Source organism: Amblyomma maculatum, chromosome 5 (assembly GCF_055883805.1).
Source record: "Amblyomma maculatum isolate TAMU_Amacu chromosome 5, ASM5588380v1, whole genome shotgun sequence".
Classification (NCBI taxonomy): Eukaryota; Metazoa; Arthropoda; class Arachnida; order Ixodida; family Ixodidae; genus Amblyomma; species Amblyomma maculatum.
The window spans coordinates 150933375-150945750 of record NC_139348.1 but is presented as its reverse complement, the minus strand read 5'-3'; the positions used below and the strand labels follow the sequence as shown (position 1 = coordinate 150945750).

At 42.8% G+C, this 12376-nt stretch overlaps 1 protein-coding gene across 1 annotated transcript in view; it reads right to left on the bottom strand.

Annotated features, from left to right (window-relative positions):
• Nucleotides 1-955: 955 nt before the first annotated feature.
• Nucleotides 956-12376, bottom strand: part of LOC146189971 (glucose dehydrogenase [FAD, quinone]-like) — a 30487-nt gene continuing 19066 nt past the window's right edge. The window contains exons 7-9 of the mRNA XM_084605392.1: nt 8456-8633; nt 2650-2866; nt 956-1103 (exon numbers count right to left, since the gene is read on the bottom strand). Of these exons, the coding sequence (XP_084461518.1) occupies nt 956-1103; nt 2650-2866; nt 8456-8633 (543 nt within the window). The remainder of the gene's footprint in view (nt 1104-2649; nt 2867-8455; nt 8634-12376) is intronic.

Below are 12376 nucleotides of genomic sequence, written 5' to 3'. Positions count from 1 at the left end.
CTCAACTCAAAATTGCCAACTTACCGGAATATCCACCCCGATTGTTTAAGAAGCTTAAGGTTGATTAATGGCTTTTGTTTTATTTTGCTGTTGTTGTTTTTTTCTATGTTTCGGCGAAACTCCACTCATTCATGCTATGGAACAAAAGCATGTAGGCTATGATGACAGGTTCAGAATTTCTTGCGAAAACCGCGACGTTTAAAAGCAGCGTTCTTAATAAAACTCCATTTTCCGCTTACTTACCTCTTCATTCTTGTTATTAGCTTAATTAAGACTTTTTTATATTATACCTTCTTTATAATCTTTCGACACTGCAGAACATAGTGCATATGTTCCTCTCAGCCCGCGATAACTCCTGCACTCACGATGTAGAAGTTCGCGGTTCTCGTTGAAATACCCCAGGAGAATTATTTCTTTTTCTAAACATACTGCGGCTCCCGGAATTAAGAAATTCCGATTACATAGAAAGCAGACTGGGCGGATTATCATGATGAAGACCAATCTGAAAGTTAAGCTTTCAGTAACTGAAACAAAAAAAACGCTTAAGTCGACGCGAAGCTCTCTACCACTATGTTGAACACAACATGAGGACAGATATGATATAATAATGAAAGCTTCCAATAAGCTTCATAGCCTGGAAAACTGAGTTTGCTGGCATACATTTCTTCATTTTAAGAAGTTTTTTTTATTAGAACCAGAAACTGCAGCTATCTTCCCGCTGGGAATCTTAAGTTACAAAGAACTGCTCCTGGTCCACATAAAACAGCATTTTCGTTAAATATACCATTGGACCTTTTGCAGCAACATTGACGAAGGAACAAAATAGCATATATGAACTATCTTACAATAGTAAGATAATTTCTAAAGAAAGCAAGGCACGTTATTCTGCATCTCTCACTAGATTACCTGCCCTTTTAGGAGCATTTGCGGTATGTGTACCTAATTCGAAACACATTTAGGTGTACACAGCTTTCATAGCGTCCTCTATTATCATCTTTGCCGCTTTATCGCCGATCATCAGCACAGCTGCGTTGATGTTCCCAGATGTTATTTGAGGCATCACCGATGCGTCTGCGATGCGCAGTCCCTTGATGCCTTTGACCCTGCGTGAACAATAAAAAGACACGTGAAAAACTAGGCTCCCTCCAAGCCCTAGGGCAGTTTATTTTGGGTGAAAGCAGAATTCTAGACCAAAAAAAATTAACCAATGTCTATGCTGCAAAAATCTCAATTCTTTAATCTTTTGTTAGGCATAATCCTCATGCGCTATCCATGCATCAGCTACTTAAATTTAGGAGGACGCTTAAGCTATTCTCATTAACCCTTAAGCGCACGTAGGAAATATATTTCCCACTTGACTAAATTAATTTTGAAGCCCAGAGAATTTCAGATTCGCTCACAGTATAATGACGTCATACAGTGTGTCATTATATATACACGACAAAAAATTGTGATTTGATTCTCTACAAACAGCTTGAGGTTTTCTACAACGTCGCGCAATATGTTTCCTTTCCAGTCTTCGTGCGCGTGTCTTTGACCACCCAGAATGTAAATTACAAATTCTGAGCCATGAGCTCTCAGACAAGTAAATAAATTATATCAAATTGATATTTTAAAACTTCCTGATGTTTTTGATGATGATGTCTTTCAGCTTTGATTCACCTTTCACTTGAGATCAATACAGTCTAATCCAAACCTATCACGTGGGAACATATTTCCCTGTGGAATGAAAATAAACAGGTCTAAAGCCAGCTATGCCCCGAAAAGCCCTGTCATTTAGGCAAAATAAGGGTAGTCAAAGCGCTTCAGAACAGACTTGCCTGTGGAGACGTGTTCTGAAGCGCCTTGCCTACCTTTTTTTTTTTTTTTTTTTTGTCTAAATAGCAGGACTTTTGGGGACATAACTGGCTTTGCGCTTGGCAGAATGCGCTTCTTCCACGTGGCTCAAGCGTTCGAGAGCCAAACTACTATTTCTGATGTTCGGAAAATGACGGACTTCAGTATGAGATATTTGAGGAAATAATCAACCGCAACTGGCACAAAGGGGAAAAGTATAGGGGATATGTTTGGTGTTGAATGTGAAAGAATAACTATTCATTGTGCTAAATGAATAGAAAATCGAATAATATACATCCAAAGGCCACCGCTCGGACCTTAAGCGGCGGCTTCGAAACTGGCTGCCTTGACGTTTTATGTAGCAGAAGATATTGCCACACAGCACCCGCCTTCCTCGTTAAATCGTGTAAAAAGGGGCACTCAGATTATCTGCAGACGTTTCACGTCCGCCGCTATTCGGAAGAGTAGCGCTGTCGAACACTCTCTTGAATAGGTTACACGTGACAACTAACAAGTGAACGTTAAAAGCAGACGTCGACGTTCCTTAGAGGTGGAGCACTAGACGCTGAATTTGGACGTTGTAGGATCGAAACCACCAGTGGCAGGTGGTTGTTCTTCCTACTGTATTTAACCAACCTCCATGATTTGTCACCTCTTCACATTTTTCAGCAACCTCCCCCCCCCCCCCCCCCCCCCAAAAGTGACTCTTGGCTCATTCATGTATTCGTTATAGAGTAGCAGGTGTGTATTATATGAAATTATTCCGAGCCTCGCAGCTTCCATTGCATCCCGGTAATGAAGTATCTGCCTTACCTGAGTCTCTCGTCCACCACTGAATTGTTGTGGTTGCCCATAGCGCATGTGCAGCAGACATGTTGTCCAGGAAATGCCGCCATTCTCACAAAGCACTCAATGTATTCCCGGCTCCATACGGTGTAGTTTTTGCAAGCTGGGTACTTTCCATTCCAGATTGTGGCACCGATATCTTTCATTGCAGTTGTGTTGAAGAGCTTCATCACTTTCAGTGTACCTATAACGGAAGGCTTATTAGACGAGGACAAAGACAAATTCACTTTTCTAACCGATCGCTCGACTCGCGAACTGAAGCTCCCGCTCTACCCTGATTAAGTGCCTCTTTCATACCGTGTAGCCATATTCTTTCTCTCGTTCTAGCCAGAAGACTAATAAGTGTTATCTCAAGCCACGCAAAGCTAAATCTCAGAATTGAGGACATTTCACCGAGTCTAGTAGTAAATTTGTTTAAATAAAGCTCAAACACCCAAAACTTTTGTCAGTAAGGATACAGAATCTGAATGATGTCCAAAGTATATCAATGCGTTTGATCTGCATTTTGTCTTCGCTTCCTTTTTCATAATTGTGCACAATTGTGCCTAATAAGGCTACTAAATAATGATAGCGTGATGGTCAGGTAGACTAGCTTGTCTTACTTTGTATGTTGTCTTAAAACAAGTTTTAAGTTAGTGACCTGCTATACATTCCTTCGACAGACAGGCAGGCCGCCATCCGTGCTGTTGGCACAGGAAGAAGGCTGTACAAAGTTCGCTAAAGAGCGTGTGCAGGCAGAGTTGTTTAACGAAATGATTGAAGATCTTTATGGACTTATTTAACGACAACAATAAGCGAAACTTAGTTCGGACAGAACTGCACTCAATTTGAAGATTTTTGCGGGCGAATCGCAGAAACCCCTTTGGAACCCGCAACGCAATGAGGTGATAGCACCAGTGTCATCGCTGTGACAGAGGCTTGTTTTTCCAAGTTTCCGCCAAAGAAGTTGCAGACATCTGACTTCTAATCGAATGAGGCAAGTACCCAAACCAACATCGGTATTTAAAAAAATTAAAATGCTTTTTTCTGCTCGAAATTTAAGCTACAAATATACAGCACTTTAGCTGGGAGAAGCGTTCTACAGCACGCATGTAACGGGCAGGTCCATTTTCTTTACTTAAGGCTTTGTAAAACAACCAGTTATAACGTAGTTGCGCGCTTTGCATGATCTCTCTCCTTTCACTTGGTTTGTTCTCACGAAGCTCGTCCGTAGTACAGGAAACTGATGAATGTCGCAGGCATTTATTCGAGGCCACAGGTCGATGCTTACCGTCCAGTCGCGACCATCGACTGCCAACTTGCTGGGGCAAACATTTTTGTTTTTTATGTACCAATATCTTCCCGCATCACGTAGACTTTCAGTCGCTCACTAGTCCACTAGTCACTCAATATGCCGATTCAGTTTTCATTGCATCAGTGCTGACATGAGTTAGAGTAACAGAAAATCCAATGAACACGAGTGGCTGAGCCGCTGACCGCACTATAGTCAGAACAGGACGCCAATATGGCGTCGGCTGTGCATTGACGTCAGCTTTACCCCACATGAATTCCCCCTATATTAGACAAACTCAGGCGACAGGCGTAAATTACCGCACTATGTCGAAGGCTGAAAGTTGGCAGGCAACTAAAATCCCAATCCTACTTTCCACTTGGGGTACGCAATAGCGAGAAAAACTCGGCAGAAGTATCTTGCTACCTGCCGCTGTTAACATTTGGTAAACTGTAGGAAGGTCAATCCCTTTGTCCATTTATCGGGGCTGTGTGTGCTCTAGCGTTAGCGTGTGTTACTCGGTAAGATTGTGTGGCTCCTTATCCTTCTATCTCAAAGAATCTACCCTATTTGACAGCTCCCGACAAAGCAGCAATGTCATATGGACTCTTGCCAGTTGACAGGATCCATCTACCACTCTTTTCCTCAAAAATTGTCAAACGCCAACTCCCATGTGTCAGGAGCACGCTCGTAATTTTTCCCTCAAATCATCGGCAACGCCAGATTTTTAGAAAAGCGGGCTTTTAGCGCTGTCTTCAAATTGATTGTGCGAAAAAAGTGTGGTGTTCCTTTTTAACACAATAGCATTAAAGGCTCGTGTGCATGCCTCTGGCAGCTGACGGATGGTAAGGCCAGGCACAGATTGATCGGAAGCTTGTGTGGCATCTGGAAACCAAAATGTATGGCTTAGTTCGCAGGAGCTGCCACCTCGGGCAGCTCTTTTGAGATGGCAGGGTGAAATTGGAATATAATATTCTGGGCCGTCTGCACCCCGAGTCAGCCAGCCTACTCGCAAGCCCTGCAGAAAAGTTCTTACAGATTCCTAAAAGCGAGGCTTCGTATTTAGGTCAGATGATATTTCCCATAAAGCGGAAACTTAGGACTGTATGTTAAAATGCGTGTGTGTAATAACGGACTCACAAACCAATGACTACTCATTAGCCTAGTAATAAAGGAAATGTACAGTGCTGTGCAAAAGAGGACAGGCCACACGATCCGCTGCGATTTCTGATTTTCTACATTAAAATGCGCGCCTGACAAAAGTGCTTGGGAACATTGGCAAGCATATCATTCATGGTGGTTACGATGTGCAAATCGTGAAAACAGCCGCTGTGCTGTCAGGAAACGCTACAATGCAGTTTTGTCAAAACGCACGGTCTCTCCACTTTAAAACAACACTTTGCATTGACGCGAATCAGCAAGACAGCCGCATACGGTCGCCAATAATGCCGTCGTGTCATAGCTGAAAAGCACAGTATATGTGTTCTTTTTCTCCCTTCTGCTCTGTGTTTGAGTTCAAGGAATAACTTAGAGACCAAATTTTCATTATAGTGGCGAATGTCTCCAAATTGCATACTTGGTGGAGAGGAAAAGTCATCGACTTTTCGACCGGTGAATGCTCAGCTGTCAGGTAGCAAGACACGTAACCTGAGCACTAAGTGTTAATGAGGGAACGTCTGATATGTGCTAAAAAAGCCACAGTTATCCCATCGGCCCAGGAAAACATGCAGTAGCATTGCATTTAATGCTATAGCAATCTACATCAGTGACTTAATCCTTTCTGTAATGCGTTTTTGATTGTGGGGGTGTATATTCGGACATTTTGTCATCACAAACAATAAGCAAGCAGAAGAACTGATTGTAGTCGAAACTATTATTTCCTTAATTGCGACTTGTGCGTCATTTCCATCGAGATTCACATCTTGCACCTCGTATTGCGTTACAGCATAGAAGGTTCTTTCTAAAGCAGCACCGGCGTGTTTCGCACATTTGATTTTATTTTAGCACTTAAGCTCAAAATTTCCTTCAGTGTGAATACGTGACACAAAACGTTGTGACATCTGGGAACCGCTACCTAAATTAGCGGTGTAAATAAACTAACATTAACATTAAAAAGACAAAGATCATGGCGTCTTGCCCTATCAAGTCCTGGAGCATCAATGGACAAGAAGTGGAAGCTGTGACAGATTTTCTCTTCTTGGGCTCCAAGATTACCTCGGAAGGAGACTGCAGCCATGAAATTAGGAGACGCCTGCTTCTGAGAAAGAGAGCAATGGCTAGCCTTGACCGCCTAGTAAAGAGCAGAGACATTAGTCTGCCAACCAAGATCCGTATAACTCGTGCTATGGTCTTTCCAGTTGTGATGTCTGGATGCGAGAGTTGGACTGTGAAAAAGGCTGACTGCCGAAGAATTGACGCGTTTGAATTGTGGTGCTGGCGAAGACTCTTGAGAGTTACTTGGACTGCCAGAAGATCAAATCAGTCGATATTGTCGACCATAAACCCTGACTGCTCATTGGAGGGTCAAATTTTAAAGTTAAAGCTCAGCTACTTTGGTCATCTGATGAGAAGAGAGGAGTCGCTGGAGAAAGATTTGATGTTGGGAAAGGTTGAGGGTCGCCGGAGAAGGGGTAGTTAGCGAATGCGATGGTTAGATGGCATCCTCGAGGCACTGCAGATAAAGTTATGTGATGTTAGGAAGATAGTGAGAGACCGGAAAACGTGGCGTGACATGGCCCATAGGGTCACAAAGAGTCGGACACGACTGAACGACTGAACTGAACTGAAATAAACTAAAAACATTATGTTCCTTGGTGATCGGACGACATATTGTTATTACATGAAGCCTCCCCTAATATATTGTTCATTTGTTCTTTGTCATATTCACACTAACCGCACTATCCTTCACTTGCTGAAAGAACCATAGTTAAAGTCGAATGAAACTTGAAGCGGCTCACAACGAGGATGATGAAAGAATAAAGTGGTGTAGAACAGTGCTGCACTTCATTCTGCCCTTTACTCTATTTTACCACTATCCCACTGTTCGGGATAAGTTATCCACACTATGTAACGAAGACTCAAATACGACGTCCCACTCAGTGCCTTGATTCAGTAGATGCCTCGCTACACCTTCGTTTTATTGTGAAAGCAATACTGTGCCAAGTTTCGGGCTGTCGCGTTGTCCCGGAAAGGGCCACGCTTGACCTTGAACAGCCGAAGAGGAGGAGGAGGATAAGAAATAGAAGAAGAAAAAAAAAAGAACGCTCGGTCACCGGCAGCTAATGCTTTCGCTCCACATCTGGTTCAACAGTACTGAACCCGTTTCATTTATATGTCGGCTGGTAGCGAACGCCCTCGCGTCATAATCCTAAAAGATGAGCTTAAGCGTCCCCAATAATGTAGCACCTTATACTGATAGGGCGTGATAGGGGAATAATGTAGCAGGCAAAAGAAGCTTTCGCCGTCGCTATCGCCATTCAACTAAGGTTAACCAGACCTCAACCACAACTAATGTTTTTGTTTATATATCATGACATGCGGGACGCAACTTAGCTTTGCCGTCTATGAATTGGTGTTGCTCATGCAAACTGGCAATTCTTCAACATTGTCTTGGTTGACGTTCACAATTACGAAATATATGGTTCTGAATAATAGAAGTTGTGATGCATGACTGCTCAGTTAGACTCCAATGTATATAGTTATACTGTGCCCTAGACCAATCACCTCTAAGTCCATCCATGACAGAAAATCTAACTCTTTTTGTAATGACACAGAGATCGGGCACCCTGAAAAATATGAACCACTATTTCAATTCCGCGGTGGTCCCTTTACTACTCTCAGCCGTTTCTGCAAGTGTACAGTAGCCAACCCCGATGCCCTCATGGTTACCATCTCAGCTTTCCTCTCTCTCTCTCTCTAAAACACAAATTGAAGGGGTTTCCGTCACATTCCTAAAGTCCGGAATGCCCTTGTAATTACTCAGACCTCATTTACTTATGCTTTGCAACCGCTTCGAAAATTGCAAAGCCCTGATTATATATCATGTTTAATACGTCAGTAAGGCTGAGAGTATAGAGTGAAAAGCAGCTTTGCTATTTCTGTGCTGAATTATAGACTGATTTTCTTATTCCTAACTCGAGCAAGTCTACAAAACATTACAGTACCCAAAAAATACAGCGGGTAAATATCAACCTATTTCTGTATCTTCCTTTTGAGCAATAGCACTCGTACTCCATTAAACCGCAATGTTTTATTAAGATTAGGTATGCTGCGTCTTATGCCCCCAGGGTAAAGCTTGCATGTTGTCAGCTGGTGAGCGAATTTCATTTCATTTATTTGTCCATTAAAGACCCGAAAGCATTACAAAGGGGGGTAGGGTTGAGTATAAGTGGGGGTAATAAAAAACAAAGGAAAGAAATAAAGCCGCATCATGAACGAAGAACAAAACACAAAGAAATAAAAGCAAGCATTCGATTTTTGAACGCAACATGCATGAAGCCTTACCATTTACGATTCTATCAACGTCCTCCTGTTCAGACAGCATATTTGGGTCAATGAGTGGTGGCATCATGTAGTAGGAGGAGTTGAGCCTGACGGTGCCCCGCGACTTTGGGTGCACCATTGCCACCGCGTTCATAAAGCCAGTGTTGTTAAACATCGGCTTGTAGTATTTTTCATAGGTCTGGCAAAGCAAAACGAAATATAGAACAACGAATATATTTTTGAAAGCAGAAGAGAAATGTTTGCATGATGATGATTTCTTGCATATAGCAGCACCTTATCAAGGCGACGATGGTATTATTTTTTCAAAAACCAACAAACCAACATCCCCACTAATGATGCTTGTCAACACCTTTATTCATCTAAACAAGATTATTTATTTATTTATTTATTTATTTATTTATTTATTTATTTATTTATTTATTTATTTATTTATTTATTTATTTATTTATTTATTTATTTATTTATTTATTTATTTATTTATTTATTTACAGCACACTACAGGCTGACATTTCTGGTGATAATCTCACTCAGCCCAAGGCCGCTTCACAAAATCATTGCTATCTATGCATTACTAGTTTCTGCTTATTGCCTGTTTTATATTTCAAACATTTTGCACTTAGCTTTCACGAATTATTGTGCTAGTTGGTATAAATTCATATCTAGGGAGCAGCACACGCAGACGGCGGACAAGAAAACGACAAGTACCAAGCTGCTCACTCAATCTATCTGAAATCCCGCTTCCGGATTGCGCGGTTGGGACCCGAATTCGGCGTCGAGCCATCTCTCGATCCTGTTAATTAAGTGGCAGCTCGAAGACCTGTGTCAAGCAAGGCAAAGGAGGACGAGAGTACGAGGTGCATGTCGTAGTAGGTAGATTCGATCGCTGGTCCAATGGCAGAGACAATCTGCATGTAAGCAGGTAACTGTCACGTTTCCTTTCGTATAATTGCTTGCGACCGGTGGTTGTGGAGAAGGAGTGGTTTTATGTGGTTTTGGATGATGGTATGTTTTCTCAGAATGCCTTTTAAGGTATCCACCAGAATTTTACACGTCTTCCTGTTAAGCCCTCAAAACAAAACGATATGCGACGCTCGTGATGCAGGACTTAACGCCTTTCAGCTAGGATAGATAAGGCAGAGCGCCTCGAGCTTAAGGGTTTTGTTTTACTATCCAGTCTCAAGCAATGCCTGCTCTTTCCTACAATAGTGTCAGAGAAGGCAACTCGGCAACATGAAGTTTTCCTGAAATTGCAGCAGCATCTTCTCAAGTTAAATTTCGAAGACCCGTCCAAAATGACAATTTGGGGGTAGTTGCGCAGTTGTTTGAAGACAGCCGAATCGAATATAGCGCCTTCAGCACTGATATGGCCGATCTTGATTACTCGCTTTCGTAAGCACTCTGCTCCAAAGTGTCAAAGAACATGTCGTCAATGAAAACTGTGAATACGCATTTAGAAATCAGTGTGGAATAACTGTAGAGCCTTAACTGGAATCACTGGCCTTCTACCTGAAATCTACCTTTGTGCCTTGGCATGATTGCTCGTTTGTACATAAATCCGTCATCTGAATTGGGTCATGCGTGGGGCCACGCTTGAGCGATATTTTTCTAGCAAAGGCTGACAGCCACATACAGGCGCGTATCAGTGGAATAACTGCGCGCATGTTTTATTTTGTGGATGACTAACTTTTCTGTGCCGATAGGACAGTGCTACCTGTAAAAATGTTTTTGAGAGGTCTGCAATGGGTTTGTCTTTCACGGTAAGACTTCCGCAAGGCAATGATCTGCGTTTCCTGAACCTGCTGAAACGTGCTGAAGCGTGCCAGAAGGGGCCAGACACATGCCACTGACCAAGAGCCAAAACAAAAAGAAAGGCTGAATTTTGCAGTGGTGCCCTACCGGCACGGATTAAGTCATAGTTTGAAAAAAGTAGGATCGCGATTTGGCATACGAGTGTTGTTCTCTATTCCAAAACGGCTCGGCCAGATCTTCGCATGGGCCCAAAGACAGGCTGAGCCACGTACCAATAAAGGCTGTAACATTCGTCATCACTTTAGATACGTGACATGTGTCATAGTGCAGTATCCAGTATGCTACTATTACGTGGGCGATCGTACATTGCTCAGGCTGGAAGATGTCTCAATAAGCGCTTACGGAAGGATTTTGGTATCTATCACGTCAACCTTTCCGAAATTTAGCCGAATACTGCAATTCTTGTAAAGTATGTACACCATTTCTTGACAGAATGGTGAGGCTATTACGGCATCAAGATAAATTGACTCTAGAGCTATCAGAGGCCTACTAGATAATAAAAGATAGCCAATCATGCATTAGGAGGCCTACTGTACGCCTGCATTTATTAGAATTGGCGTTAATTGATATTTGCATTGATTGACGACGGACACGTGTTGGCGAGCGCTTGACCTTACAGATCAGCGGCAGTATCTTAGGAATAAACATGAGTTAATTGTGAGAGCCTAGGTGTCTGTCATTCTTTCGCCCGTCGTCTGTGCACACTGCTCCGTTAATATGAATTTCGCACTTTGAATTTTTGTACCGGATAATAATATTGTCTCGCCTGTTTCGAGGCACTTGCCCCTGCTCTGATGTTTCTCGGGAATCCACAAATAAAAGGGTAGCCGGAAGCAAGCCTAAAACTTTTTCATATATTTTGATAACACTTGTGCCGCACATAAACCTTTTACGTGAAAATAATGCTATTATTTCGTAGCGTACATTGAGAAGTTTGACAAAATTTTAGTCTGGTGAAGAGAACTTGTATATGAAGATAAAAAAAAATGTGCGTTGATTAAACTGCTGCATTGTCTCATCGCAAATCGGCTAGCCGAAAAGCAAACAGACAATCTTTGGTTTTTTGTTTTGAAATACCCAAGTCAAGGACACTAATACCTCACTCGTGTTACCAGTACATACAAGTGGCTTCTACGTTGCATTAACTATAAAAATGCGTATCTACACTTTGAAGAATTTCCAGTTGTAAATGTCCGACCTTTGTAATTCAATTTGGCGATTCAAATAAAGATTCTCACATCTGTCATATTCTCGAGAAATATTTATATTCGGATCAATGCATTACCCGTTTCGTGCAATATGACATTCCGAATCAGCCACACTTTAGCCGAGTAAAGCGCCGGCGCAGAAAGAAGCGTAGTTTCCGCACTCTACAAGCGCGTGCCTCCACCGAGAGCTGACCGACTTACAATGCTCTAGAATATGTTATAGAGCACCATAACCGACTGGAGCAGGAAATGTCTGCCGACATCGCATGCTTACGGCATAAAAGTGGATTCTGTCTAGAACGCCGGTGAACTTTGGTGTTCAACAGAACGCTGATTGTGTTCCATGCAACGCTCGGTTGACCGCAGCCAAAGCTTTCGCTCCACATTCGATTCATCAGGGTTGAACCCGTGTAATTTTTTGTTCCGGAAGCAACAATACGCTTGTCGGTAAGACATTTCGCGGAACCTCCGAATAGCTAAGCTGCGCATGCGCGAGAAACAAGTGACGTCATACAGAGCAGAGCTGGAGAGCCACGTCGGAGCCACTGCCGACTCCTCCTCTGCACGAGTGACTCAGAGGGGCCGGGACCGCCGCGCCAGCTGTGCATGCGCTAGGAGGGAGTGACGTCACACGGTGCACAGCTGGCGCGCCGGAGCCCCCGCCGATTCCTGCGCGGTGCGGCGATTCAGAGGTACCACTGCTTTCGCCACAGATACTGCTTTCGCAATTCTACTCGGGGTGGCTTTGGTCAAACCCCAGCCAATTTTATTGTTCCTGTGGCTTTGATGAACTTTGTCAAATATGTATGAACGTACACCACGAGTTTTCTTGTAAAAAGAACAATTCATGATTTCGCATTGAAATTCTATTAGATAGTTTGCTATGGCCTTTAAATGTGTAAAT